The 15178-nt window shown below is 33.9% G+C and overlaps 1 protein-coding gene across 14 annotated transcripts in view; it reads right to left on the bottom strand.

Annotated features, from left to right (window-relative positions):
* Nucleotides 1-316: 316 nt before the first annotated feature.
* LOC125678770 (anoctamin-7-like) overlaps nt 317-15178 on the bottom strand; it is a 64175-nt gene continuing 49313 nt past the window's right edge. For 12 of the 14 annotated variants that reach the window (XM_056162857.1, XM_056162869.1, XM_056162838.1 and 9 more), the window contains 8 exons: nt 14011-14108; nt 11888-12012; nt 10526-10731; nt 7846-7979; nt 7618-7708; nt 6082-6213; nt 5731-5751; nt 317-2857 (listed from right to left, as the gene is read on the bottom strand). In XM_056162857.1, the coding sequence (XP_056018832.1) occupies nt 2756-2857; nt 5731-5751; nt 6082-6213; nt 7618-7708; nt 7846-7979; nt 10526-10731; nt 11888-12012; nt 14011-14108 (909 nt within the window). In that variant the 3' untranslated portion in view covers nt 317-2755. The remainder of the gene's footprint in view (nt 2858-5730; nt 5752-6081; nt 6214-7617; nt 7709-7845; nt 7980-10525; nt 10732-11887; nt 12013-14010; nt 14109-15178) is intronic. The other 2 variants (XM_056162883.1, XM_056162880.1) reach the window with 1 other exon arrangement.

Here is a 15178-nt window from a genome sequence, read left to right as displayed (position 1 = left end):
AGTAGTCAGTTTTCTTCCAAGAAGTTTATAAATTATTTTTGCAAAACTACACCAATAATTAGATTTTTAAAAATGCTGTGTAATATGATTTTCCCCCAAAGAAATACTAGTAATTTTCTACGCATCATCTCATAATGAGCTGATTGAGTCTTCCTATGTAAGAGCAAATCCAAATATTTTAAAAACGCTTCAGAATCCGGAAAATATACTAAATGACATTTTGGTAACCTTTCCAACCAAAAGGAAGTGGGAAGGTAACACCCTGCAACCTCCCCTCTTCATCTTCATGATGACTGGTTTCACAAAAACTCATTAAAACAGGCTAACGTGCGTTTAATTGATTCAGGAGTATAAAATAAATATCTGAGATTCAATCATAGAAACATGCGTATTCCTTGTTTTGCACAATTGTGTAAATTCAAAATGACCCACAAATAACAGAGTAAATAACAAATTATACAAAACGAGATCTGTGAGTTAAATACAGAACAAATATCAAAAATAAAAATTGGAAGATTTAACAAGGAAACAATGTGTCCCATTAAGAGTACTCAAATGAACATGTTATGGACAGGAACAATGCAAGGATCGGTAGCTGAACAATAAAACAATTTAACACCAGCCCGACATTAGAAGTTTATGGTAATGAAACCTATTAAACCAGAACTTTGAGCATTGCAGGATTGTCATACAGATCAATACTGGTCCAGGAACTTAACTTACTTTAAAATACATCGGCCTTGGAATAAAAAGTTGGGGGAGGGTCAAAAATTGGATAATCCCTCCCCCTGAAGCTCTTGGGATTTTATCACATAGTGATGCTAAGATATATTCATAATCCTATAATTATTCTTCAGCTATTCAAAAGAAGTTGGAAGCTTAGTGACCTGAAGCAGCCCAGAAAGGGAGGTCCTGGATTTTAGCATATTTTTAATGGTTTAAGAGATATTGCCAACATTTTTTAACAATTTTAAGTAATTATGAAAGTGCATGACCTGATGATAAATATGAATCCACCCACCTCTTAATCAAAACAGTGCCCCCCCCCCCCCCCCCCCCCCCCATGTATTAAAGAAGCATTAGCACATACCATCCAATTAAGTGCGTATCTCACAGATTTATATACATCAGGTTTTTTATCAATTGTTTAACAAATACTAATAGTCTTTAACTTTTGTATTCATGGAGAAGCTATGATATCAAACCGAAATTTCAAAATGGATCAGTTTTATCAGACAAAACTGCTTTTATGAAAACGTGTGATGATAATTTCATAGGAAACTTCAGAACTGTCATATTTTTTTTCTCTCACTTTATTCATAATCAAGATAAAAGCTTTTTAATTCCTCTTAAATATGTCTACATCACCACATCCATGAATGTTATTTCTAAGATCCCATTCACTACTATCTACACCATTGTAATTAAAACTCAGCAAAAATCTATATATATATATATATACTTCCATCCCAATCCATTTGGCGTGTGTTGTCCACTACCTTACATTATATCTGTAGACAACCACCAGCAGCTCCTAACCAGGGTATAATCACAGGTCACTGGAATGTCTGACAATAAACAAACTGAATGATGAGGTGTCTCAGTCCTCCAGAGTATTATATCATATTCACACAGTACACACAGATTCAAACAAAAAACAAAATTAGTACATGTATAATGTGCAAGTAAATCAACTTTAACACTTAGCCTACATATTATAGAATATTCAAATATATTTCAGCACTATCAGAGCATGCAGATCTATTTACCACTAAGTACTTTTTCTTTTGGTAAAATAAAGAAAGCAAGAACTAAATGCATATCACTTTGGAGAACCAGGGTCAATGCTAGATACAGTATTGTACAATTCATAACACAGTTCAGTTTGTCCATATATACATTTTGTGCTTATAAAAACACAAGTTCATTCTGAACTATTTGAACCTGAAAACAGTTAGTATATTCTGGAAAGCACATCAATTAACAATGTGCTAAATACTATTTAAATAATTTGCTACAGATTGCATTTATTTGCACCCAGAAGTTAAAAAGTACACACATAAGTAAACAAAAACAAATAACTGGACCCTTGATATTCAATACATATATGTATATTCATCATCAGCTATAATAGTAACAAGTATAATTACTTTTAGGACTATTCAAAAGAGTAATGTACTACAAAAACTTAATTCCATAGTTTGAGGACTATAGAGACATATGCATGCATTTCTTTTTTTCATCCTTAGAGGCAAAGACAGTACAGCATAATACCTGATACACTGATATAATTATTGTTCTTTAAAACACAGTAATATTATCATATATCTTTATATTACAGAATGCCACACTTATGTATAAATAGGTCATCTAGTGTTCCAAATTTATCAAGTTTGCTTTGGAAAAGGAGGTAAGGTGTTTTCATGCAAACCTGATATAAATAATTTTTTTATCCAACACTGCACATAGATTGTTCTCGCATGTCGTACACATCTTATTACAAAGCCTCGTATATCTACGTCCTGAACAGGACCAATATAACTACATGTCTATAGGAGGAAAACAAAACTCTTACTGACCCTCATACAGTATATCTGACTTATACATGTATATGCTGTAATTACTTCTACAGAATTGCATCTAATCCCACTACACAATACAAGTTATTCAATAAGAAGAAAGACATGAAAATTTGACCCATGAAAGTACATGCAGTACCCCATAACCCACAATTGTTACACAAAAGTCTGAGAAACTAAACTCTATTTTCCCCCGTTTTTTTGGCTGAGCTGGTATTGGGGACTGTTGACACCTGGACGTCTTCTTCACCTCCGGATCCATCATCTCCTCGAGCAATCTAAAAAAATTAATATTCAAGTTTGGTTCAGAATATTCTTTTGAATCTAACACATAATCTAAGAATTTTACATTTCCAAAATATTTGTCAAATATTAGATCTATGATTTTACTTGATTTATATCACTTCTAAATTACTTCCTGCTGAGAACTAAAGACGTTACCTTTTCAACATAGCTTTCAAATTTTATAAAGCAAATAATGCTCGCTGTTAGATAGACACAACTGTACCTTATTGTCTAGGAGTATACACTAGAACAAAGATGTAGCGTCAGATTGGATTACCGTACATTGTATGTCTAGAATTAACATATATTGTACGTCCAGAATTAACATACACTGTACGTCCAGAATTAACATACATTATACGGACAGGATTAACATACATCGTACAAACAAGATTAACATACATACATGATTAACGTACATTGTACTCCAACAACAAATATGACATCCCTCCTGAGCTTGACACTTAACCTTGAAAACTGACTCTTATACAGGGAACTTAAAACATGTAACTTATACTTGTACATGTAACTTGACACTTGTACATGTAACTTGACACTTGTACATGTAACATACACTTGTACATGTAACTTGACACTTGTACATGCAACTTACACTTGTACATGTAACTTGACACTTATGCATGTAAATTCAGCAAACCCAATCTTTATGGCACAACAAATCAACACAATAACAAAGGAAGTACACAACTTGCAAACATCACAAAACACAACCTGCTTTTATGATGATATTCTATTCATTTCCTTACTTCCACCAGGCTGTAATATGTATAAGTATGAATTTTGCATTACCCATATTGCCATAGTTGGTAAATTCTAACAGTAAGGTAGGTGACCTTCAACAAGAGTCCTTGGGGGTACATATTATATTTGTACAGAAATTTATATCTCAATAAAATATTTCTCTCCTGTCTACAAAACACCAGCAACTATAGGACTCGGATCAATGCTATAGAAATTGTACAATTACTATAGGACTCAAGATCAATGCTTAAATGGGCATGGACACAATTTGAGCTGAAAGTTTTCAAATTTTATATTTTTTCATTTTTTATGTTTACAGTGCTTAACTAAGGTATTTCTAATGGTCAGCAAAAATTTGAATGTAATTTGATTAGGTAAATGGGATATACAGAGCTCACAATTTTTTGTTATGTAAACAAAGCTCGTGTCATACTTTTGTTTATATGGGTTAAATATATTATTTACTAAAAGTTTTGTTTAAAGCAGATTTTTTCAAAGTACGAGTTAATTCTGAACACAATTAAACAGTTTCTAATGTTTGCCACATTTCATTTGTTTTTTACATAATTATTTTCTATTAAGCTGCATCTCATTTGTAACTCAACAAATGACATTCAAATTTTTGCTGACCATTAGAAATAACTTAGTTAAGCATTGTACACACTAAAAATAAACACTAAAAATGGGAAAATAAAATTTGAAAATTTCAAATCGTGTCCATGCCTCCTTAAGGACACAGCCAAGACTCAAAGACTCCAACCAATGTTATAGGGCTTGGACCAATGCTAAAGGATTCAGGCCAGTACTCAAGGACTCAGACCAATGCCATAGGAATCATATTAATGCTACAGGACTAACATCAATGCTAAAGGACTTAGATCAATGCAGTTGGACTCGGACCAATGTTAAAGGACTCAGACAGTGCTATAGGATTAAAATCGGATGCCACAGGACTTGCTCCAATGCTAGAGGACTCCGACCACTGCTATGGAATTAGCATCACTGCTATAGGACTCGGAGCTATAGGATTTGGACCAATGCTAAAGGACTCAGACCTGAATGTCAAAGAACTCCAACAGTGCTATAGGGACCAGAGCTATGGACTCGTGTCATGCATTGAGGGCCTGGTCTCATCTCTAAGACCCAGGATATTCATCTCTCAATGCCGAGTACTTGTTAAAGGAACAGTCACTACATGCATTGAAGTCTCTGACCTAACCCGATCAAAATGAAAATTATTACAACCTTCCACTCATGCAGGAACACTCTAATGACTGAGCACTTTTTAGTGATAAGGCCAAAAAGATAAATTGTTGTGTTTCCCTGCTAACATCAAAGTCAAAATCAGGTTAGGTTGGTAGGAAATAAATTACATCTCCCCCTCTCACACTTTATTTTAAGAGTAGACAAAGAAACAATCTGAATTTTTATAATAATCTCCAGTTAAGTTGTAGATATATTAACATATTGACCATGAGAGGTCATTTTTGTACATCAGTATGATATACATGTATCATGTTCTGTTATTATTTCATTGTATAATTTGTTGTTGTATATATACTTTATACCTATGAACTGTATGGTTCTTGGTCAATAAACAACACAACACTATCAATGCAGCTGTTGAATATGCTGTGATATAAATTGCTTATAGTAATTACATGTGTCAACTCTTAAACAATGTTTATTCAATAAATTCTCTTGAACAATATTTTTTCAAAAAAAATTCTAGGGTAGGGATTAAAATATAGGGTCGGTCAGGTAAGTGGAAACACAACAATTTTATTTCAGACCTAAAGGAAATCTCCACTAAGAAAATATTTCAGAATGAAGTATGTCATAAAATTCCGATAAAAGAGAAGAGTCAAAAGAAATGGAAATGTATTCTAATATCTGATAAATTGGTACACCTAATGAAATCCAGTCAGTATGGAATCATTGGTAACATGTGTTTATTGATCTCTTTATGCTTATAATTATGAACTTTATGAAAATTTGATCCGATTAATTCCAACCATGCTTATCTATTCATGCTTTAATTCATACAGATATCATCTATCAACTTCTACAACATATTTTGTTGGACAACATCTAGAATTCATACCTCATCTTCAGGTAGTATAGGCTACACACAAATTGTATTATCAGTATCAATAAACAGGTTAAATCAACATTTCACATCCAGATTTGAGCAAAACAAATTGAAATTTCTAATCCTTTATCTAACATAAAACTTCAAAATACTCTGTCAGACTTCAACTGTCAACTTTAGTGAAAACATGGATTTAAATGAAACCCTGTAAAATATTACATCATTTCATTTAGCTAGATGCATCCTTTAACATTAGTTCACTAGTACAGTATTACAGACTGCAAAGGAGAATTTACAATCCTGCCAAATTTCACCCTGCCATTGTTGGATTACGTAGAAGCTAAATGCTGACGTGACACCAACCTTCATAAGAGTATCTGTGTCTGCCAGGGCCTGCTTGGCTAAGTATCTCTCCCTTTTGATTTTCAGTTCTAAAGCTTCAGGGACATCAGGTACCAGGAAATCAATTAACTTGCTGATTCCAAACACTACATGCTATAAGAGAATACAAAATAGTTACATGGTATATATAAATCTCATGATTAAATCAATCAAATGCAATTAAAATAATCAAACATATTGCCTTCCATTTTTCTTCTTAAGGAGAGATGGTACACCAGAGAAATTTGATATGGATGACAAGTGGGGGATAAATACAACAATATTAAACTGAAAACTTTCAAATTTACTTTATTCAGTCAAAAAATGCAATTTTAGTAGAAATCAATCTGAATTTTTTTTTAGAACCCCTGCTGGACTCAAACCTGCTATCTACAGTTCAGCAGTTGATGTGCTAACCTACTCAGCTAGGCGATGATATTAGAAATGAATAGACAGATATTGCTAATATATATATTTTCATGCATGTTTTAAAAGGAAGTCAGCCATTATGGAGATGTAGAGTACCTCCTTAAGGATAGAACTTTCTCCTATTTATTTGGAATTGTGTTGAGATGTAATATTTTGCATGCATCAACTATAGTTTAAACACTGACACACAGAAACCAGGGTGGTGCAGTTCCTGTTCTTATCTCAAGGTTATTTGAAGGTTTAAATTTTTTCCTCACCACAGGACCTTCAAATTCCATTAAAGCAGACTTTAGTGGAAATATTACCAAATGTTGTAAAGTAGAACCATTAAACACTGGCAGATTTATTAAGACATAACGTAGGCTGGATTTTTTCAGATAATTTGAGAATTTTGTACATTGATAATTATTTCTGCGCTTAGTTTGGGGGTGGGGTGGGGATGGGTGGGGATTTTCCCATATATCACTAGTGTAATAAGGTACATAATGACATAAATTAGGGCATTCAGATTGTAAGAAAGAGAAAAGGATTTTCTCCCTTAAATAAGGTTTGGGGTAGAGCATCTAAAATGGTTGCAAGAGGAGTGATAAGTTTAAAATATCATGCAAAGTTAAAGTTTGTTCCTTTAGTCAATTACTGGTAAGATTTTCCCCCATAATTCTGAAAATCTTTCCTTGTGAAGTGATTTTGTTCCACTAGAAACAAAAGTCAATTTTGAAAATAAAGCGAAATTTTACTACACCTGTCCACTGATTCCACAAAAAATATAGTCTGTTACAATTCAAATGCCCATGACCCCAGTTCACCTTAAATCTTATGAAGAGTAATGAGACTTCCATGTTTCATAATTGAAACATATATGGTGCATATCTTCTAACTTTTCTACAGGAATTGATATTTATAAAAAGTTTTGCTACTGAAAGTGTTTTAAAACTTGCAATACTACATAATGGTTTATCATAGTACATGTATAATTATGCATTTTGTAATGTGTGCCCCAACAGCAGTATGTAAAATATGAAAATAATAGTAATGTGGAAATGCATGTTTTCAAACAATTTTTAAAAAAATTTTTCTTTGTTTTTTTACCTCGAACAAGATGACAAATGCTAATCTGACAGCAAGCAGGTGCCAGTAGAACAAGGTGTAGTTTCCATCCTCATCCCGGAATTCTTTATACCTGATGAAGTGATAGCAATTTGAAACATTAGTCACTCAGACCTGAAACTTCAAGGCTTGCATACACTATAGAAAAAATGCTGGAACATTTGATGTAAGGCTTACAATGAAAGACTAGTCTGAGAGAGACAGACATACCTGCAGGTTTGGTTTAGGGTGCCCTTTGGAGACACAGCCAATGTGAAGTTAATGTAACCCTCCAGGTTCCAATTGTACTGGTACTGGTAGAGAAGTCGAGGTAAAAACTCAGATGTGAATGCAATCAAAAAAGCCTGAAATTATATACTTACAATGAAAATGGAAATCTTAAACCAAATAGGCAAGTTTTGAAATTTTTTTACAATGTACAACTCCATTACTCATACACAGAGAAATTCAATTCTCCAAATTGGCCCCTCAGAAAACTGGTCCTCTCTAAATATTGGCCGATTTTTAAAGCCCCAGAAGAAATCTTAAAGATTTGAACTGAAAGTTTTTCAAATCTTATTTTTCCATTTTTATTGTTTATAATGATTTACAATGCTAAGTATTTCTAATGGTCAACCAAAATTTTAATATCAGTTGTTGAGTTATAAGTGAGACACAGCATTCACAACTCTTTATTTAACCTATATATGTAAACAAAAACATGGCACAAGCCTTGTTTACATAACAAGGACTTGTGACCTTTGTCTCTCCCATGTACCACAACTACTGACATTCAAATTTTTGCTGATCATTAGTAATACCTTAGTTAAGCATTCTAAACATTAAAAATCAAAAAACAAAATTTGAAAAATTTCAGCTCAAATCGTGTCCATGTCCCTTTAACATTTCCCTGTGAATAAATTCTCACAAAACTGGTCACCCCTGAAAACCGGTCACTAGCCACTTTAAAAAAACCCCACAAAATAACCCCCAAAAAACTAAGAGGCCCATGGGTCACATCGCTCACATGAGTCAACTTGGCCCATATTTAAGGATTTTTCCTATACATGTATATTCGCACATAAATTTTGATCCCCAACTTACCCCCGGAGGTACTATGCACTATGTCAGGAAGCTTTCATGTAAATGTAAACTTTTCTGGCCCAGTGGTTCTTGAGAAGATTTTTAAATGACCCCACCCTGGTTTTGCATTTTTGTGATTATCTCCCCAGTGAATGGGGTATGGCCTTTCATTTGAACAAACTTGAAGGCCCTTCATCCAAAAAGGCTTTTTGCCAAGTTTGGTTGAATTTGGCGCAGTGGTTCTGGAGAAGATGTTGAAAATGTAAAAAGTTTACAGATGGATGGACGGACGAACAGACGACGGACAACAGGCGTTCAGAAAAGCTCACTTGAGCTTTCAGCTCAGGTGAGCTAAAAACAGATAACAAACGTGTAATTTCCTCTCATAATACTGGCCACTTTAATAATGGCAGAGGAGTGATCAAAACAGGTCAGGTATGAAAATGACTGACTGGTCAAGTGTGAAAATGGTAGGTGTGAAAAATACAAGTGGCCTCAATGACTGCTATTTAGGTTTATTGTCCCCTGACCAGTGCCAGTGACCATTCTCAATTTGGTACAAAATTTATCATACAGATATTGAACATGATGAGTATCGAATGCCATATTGTTGCACCATGCTTTCTTATGGATATAAGTGGCAATGAATAAAGAACAAACACACGAGTGTTAACGATAATTATCAAAAGATACAGTAATTTTTTTTTATCTCGATAGACTAAACATTCCTAAGAAATATTGAAATTGCAATTTTACAACTGTACTTTTTACAAACGTTCTATTATCTTTTAATTTATTAATAGATGATTTTAACGAAATTACGGAATGTCTTAATTGGGATCAACCCCATACCTCAGGCATCAGTTAGGTACAAGCCAATCAATTAGATGTCCATCGATAATTAAGGATCATAGTGTACTGTATTTGATAAGAGATAGGAAATGAATTAACATACTGATACCTATAGGGTAAGGTGAAGGTGTTAAGTTATCTGAACTGAGAGTAGAAATCCAAGTATCAGGCGGATTCAGAAAATTATGTAGGAGGGATAGGGGAGTACCTTCTTTTTCATTCATAGGGACAGGGTGGGTGGGTGTTGCAGACCCCAAGATTGCACAAATTGACATTTTTTATGTTAAAAATTTGACATTTAGATATCATTATTGTTTAATTTGAGTTGGCAAATGCATAAATTAAGATTGTATAACAGAACATTTGTACAAATATTCAAGAAAATGATCCATTAGTATGCCAAGTGCTCTATACCACTTTAATATTTCATACCCTTACACTACTATTGAAAAGCTGTCTGTAGTTATAATATAGATGTAGTATTCCAGGCTTACTTCACTGTCAATCATCATTTTTATTCTATCGTTTTATATGAAAAAGTTTGGACAGTTCCAAGCCACTGTAGACCCTTTCCACTGACACTAATTGATATCCTATTCATATCCTTATTGTCACATTTTCATTTAAAAAATTCTTTATTCTCAAATCTTACTGATGATACTGAGCGCAACTACGTATTATTATTAAAATATTTTTTTTCTAGGTGAGGTATGATGTCCTTGTAAATTTCACCAACGAAGTCCAAATATTGACTAAAAATGGAAGATCTTGAGAGAACATGCCCAGTTTTTAGCAGTTCATAAGCCACAGGATTCCACAACAGAATTTGATTCAGGTCTCAAAACTATACAGTAATGAAAGTGCCAGGGAGAAAATTGAGGTCATTTGTATTGAATTTTGATTTTCTATAATTAAAGGGCTGCATTTGTGAAGTTTCCGACTCTGGTCCTGTGTAAAAATATTCTAAGATTATTACATTGCTTATAACAGCCAGTTGTGCAAGTGCATCCAGTATTTTAAACCAGACTCCAATATCCTGTGCCCTTTCTGCTACAGGTCGACGTGTCTCGCACACAAACTTGTGGGCATCCAGTCGAATCTCCACCCAGTTGTTCAGCAAAGCAAACAGAGGGGCCAGAGGGAATGCAGCCACAAAAATAGTGATGAAGCCAAACTGTAGCACTGAAAAGGGAGTCAAGTAATTCATCAATCAATGGATGAAGCTGTCTATAAAAGATACAGGCATTTCAATTTCCATGAATCAGAGAGTTAAAAATCTGTCCATCATCTGTCTAGTAGGGTCTTAAAAACAAAATAATTAATCAAATACAAGTTAATAAACCTCTATGTAATCTTCATGTGTATAAAGTACAACTGTAATGGGGAAAAAAATGTTGATGGGGGAGCATTTTATAACGACATTCCTGGTAATGATTAATGCATAGTTGCTAAATTACTAAAACTAAATAAAATGTGTTTGTGAAACACTGATGCCCCTGTATGGCTACAAAATAATTCTGGTACCAAAAGAAAGGTCTAGTCAGAAGGAATACACATATGAAACCATTCAAAAGTTAAAGACTGGACAAACAGAAAGACAAACCAAAAACTATATCCCTGATGACAGGGCCATACAAATGTATTACTCAGTTGAATTATCAAATAAATATACAGTGTAGTTCAAAAATAAAGTTTTATATACAGAACTAAGTTTCTCTATGTAGTCTTAATTTACAGTCTAGAAATTGATATACAAAATTATGCATCTCTTTGTAAAATTGGTTTGCAGAAGAAAAAAATTTTGATATAAATCAGAGAAGTAATTTAGGTGAAGAAGAGATGGAAGGACATCCTACCATTGCAGAAGCTCTTTAATCAGTAAACAAAAACAAAACAAAATATCTTATTATTTGTATAATGACAATTCTGAGTGAAGGTTTGACTCCATGCCATTCACTGAGTGATGGTCTATGATGTTGTATTATCCATAATAAATGTCATGTTTGCTGGGTTCACTTTCTGGGTTTGCCTCATATTTCAGGTCTGCTTCGAGTCAGCATTGGATCAGCACAAGGTTTTCTCTGCGTTTGTTAGAGCTGTGTGCTAAGAGAACCCCAAAAGTACACTCAAGTATAGCTTTGGGTCAGTTCTGCATTTGTTAGAGCTGAGGCAGAAAGATCCCAGAAAGTGGACCCAGATAGATTGTTCCTGATCAGTACACCACTGACTTTAGAAAGCAGATCTAGAATTTGGACAAATGTACTACTTTGATAATTTAATGATCATCTTCCAATTCATTACAATGGTTTATAGTTTTGTCATTTAAACAAAATTTTACCCATTTCCAAGTATTCCTCAAACAATCCCTCATTCTCTATCAGCTGGTAGTCCTCTTCCCATCTACTCTTCACGCCACTGTCATCCAGGCTCATCTTGTGTCTGTGCCAAAAGGCTTTCATTTTTCTGTTTTCAAAGTATATCTCTATATTGTTATTAGCTTATCCAATCAAAAGAATTCATCTTAATATACTGTGTGCTGCAATATATAACATACGATGGAATAATTCAATTTATTGGCCAAGGGATATTGTGGGTCCCTATCCCATGAATTTCAAATATTAACAACATATAAAATTTACATGATGTTTTATAATGAACTGAAACCATATAAATGAAATTATATCTCAACAAAACTGTAAAATATTGGCAGTTCACAAATATTTGTCCCTACAAATTCAATTGATTCATAGTATTCAATATAAGGCTTAAATGAATTGGTAAATCAGATATATTGTGATGGCAAGCATCACAAAAGGGCCCCACTTTGTCACACTATTTGCTAAGTTCAAGGTCCATAACTCTTCAAAAAAAAAAAAACAACAACAAGAGGTACTTGTGAGCAATGCTCACTAAGAATACCTCTCGCTTACCCCAATCTCCCAATGGGTGTTGTTAATAGGTATAAATTACTTCTTTCCTGAGTGTAAAAAAGAAAAGGCAAGACAAAACCTTGGGTAGTCTCTTTTCTAGGGAGAAATAGATAAGAGATGAAATTAAATGTGCATTTTATCATGATCTTGGCTTTGAAAGGGGACCTTTGAAATTGTCCTGCAAGCTTCACTGTAAACTTCTTATTTTCGCAAACTTCAGTATTATGATCCAAAAGGTATCTAGGAACACAGCATCTCCATGCAATGAAAAAAGCCATTCAAGAATTTAAATGGAAACGATATTGCTACTTTCATATCCAGTGTGCTTGACCTTTGACCTTTTGACCCCAAAATTGATAGGGAACATCTTCACCCATGGGTAGTCCATATGTATGATATGGTGACTGTAAGTGGAAAGGATAGCGCTTAAGAGCCCAGAAACCATATTGCTACTTCAATGTCCAGTGCACTTGACCTTTGGACCCCAAATTCGATAGGGAACATCTTCACCCATATGTAGTCCATATGTATGATGTGGTGACCGTAGGTGGAAAGGATAACACTTTAGAGCCTGGAAACCATTGTGTCTACAGACGGACGGACTGATTCCAGTATACCCCCACAACTTTGTTGCAGGGGGTATAAAAATGAAAAAAAGTCCAATGATATGAGTTCATGTACAAATTTTCATCAATAGCTGGGAAAAGTAACTCTTTCAATAAGAAAAAAAATCTACAAAGCCCAGACACAAACTTGATCTGTAACCTAATATCTATTCATGTACATACATTTTTAAATCAAAAGTTGCCAAAAAAGACCCCTTTCAATCCCTGAAATTTACCAAGTTCAGGGTCAATAACTCTGTCAAAAATAGGTCAAGAAAGTCCAACTCAAACTTATGCTGTAACCTATTGATATGAGTTCATTTCTAAATGTTCAATTCATAGCTGCAGGGATAGCCAAAGAAAAAATAAGTCTGGAAAACTGACAATTAATGCATAAATATATGCACAGGTTGATCCCTATAGAGCATCTAGTTGAGATATGGGGAAAGCACATGACTACAAGAAAAAGTGAGTTTCTAAACTTCATATTTTTGCTATTTCCTATAGTCCAAATTCAATATGCAAAGTGCACTCAAAATCTTTTGGGTAAGATCTGCAGAGTGGAATAACATTTTTGGGAGGTTTTAAGACTAAGCCAATAACAAAGTGAAATCAGCTGCTTCTATCATTTATAATAAGCCTTCTTACATCAAATATCCAACTTCTCTGACAAGTAAGTTACCAGTTCCTTGCAGGTGGCCTCTAGTAGCCATTTTTCATATGACAAGAAGCCAGTTACTGGTAGCTAACATAACCCATTTTGAAACTACAGTCTTACATATATGTGAAAAATCTTGTGACTGAATTATTGGATTTTAGAAAAGGTTTGGGTGAAGGAATGGGAAGTAAAAAGATGAAGTAAAAGTTCAGTCTCTGATTGCTTTTTACACATGCAATATCATGCTGGGATTAATGATGATACTTACGGAAGTAATATTTCTTGTGCATTGTTAATCATCTGCTTGCCTATCATAATGACTGCAAGCTGCTGGGTCAACTCAATGAGACATCCTCCATTATTGCACTACAAAATTAAAATGTCCTTCAAACAATGCATCTCCAAAGTAAATTCAAAATAAATGAAAATCCAAAGCATGTTTTTGTCATGCAGTAAGAGGAAATTATTGAATTCAATCACTACACAACACATAAATTTGTCAATGGCTTCAACATAATTGAACATTACAACAAATGTTGATGGTGATATGTCATGAAAAAAAAATCAACCAATAAATATTTAACTAAATGACATAATTTGAAGCTTAAAAAGTAAGGAATATACTTTCAACATAGAAAATGCAACTACATAAATTTTCTGGTGTCATACACCTCCAAATTAATGTAAACAGATCTCATTGCGCTCAGCAATATGAAATATCTAATGAAACTCTGACATATTCTGATGCAAGTCGATCAGATCAAAAGGTTTTATGCTACTTCAAAATGTGTTCTAAACCACAAATTCTTTTTAGCAGACATTGGGCATGCATAAAATAAATAAATATTTATCCAGTATATACATGTACATACATTCATACATACATAAATACCAAGGATAACCCATAAAAGCTCGAAAGCTTATTTCCAATGAGGTCCTTTGATGCAAGGATGTTTGCGTTAGGGGGTCATTTATGTAGGAGGAAACCGGAGTACCCACCCTCTCACATACAACCACTGCCGATCACGGGGATCGAGCTCGGGTCGCAGCAGTGAGAAGCGAAAGCGCTACCTCTGCGATACCCAGACACCCTACACCTATACATACAGAGTGAACTATGTTTCACAAACAGTAGTTTGGATCTTTAATTCTTGTGGTATAATATGCTAAAATATCATCTGATTTATCTACTGTGTCATTTTATTCCTGTGAGCCTCATATGTGCTACTCAGAGGTGTCTTAAAAATGACTGCTGCAATGGCATACACATAGTGTTTTCAATACCACAGTATGTTTTTAAACTATGACAGGAGAATTTGCGAGTCATTAAAAATTGTTGCTGACTTGTTGAAATCAACAATAAATAAAACTTTACAGAAATATTGCCTTTTATAACAAATCACTTTTGATGTAAACTAGAAAAATAGTATAAGTAA

Source organism: Ostrea edulis, chromosome 1, assembly GCF_947568905.1.
Source record: "Ostrea edulis chromosome 1, xbOstEdul1.1, whole genome shotgun sequence".
NCBI classification, from domain to species: Eukaryota; Metazoa; Mollusca; class Bivalvia; order Ostreida; family Ostreidae; genus Ostrea; species Ostrea edulis.
Note: the sequence above shows the minus strand (reverse complement) of the source record. Positions and strands in the feature narration are given on the sequence as shown.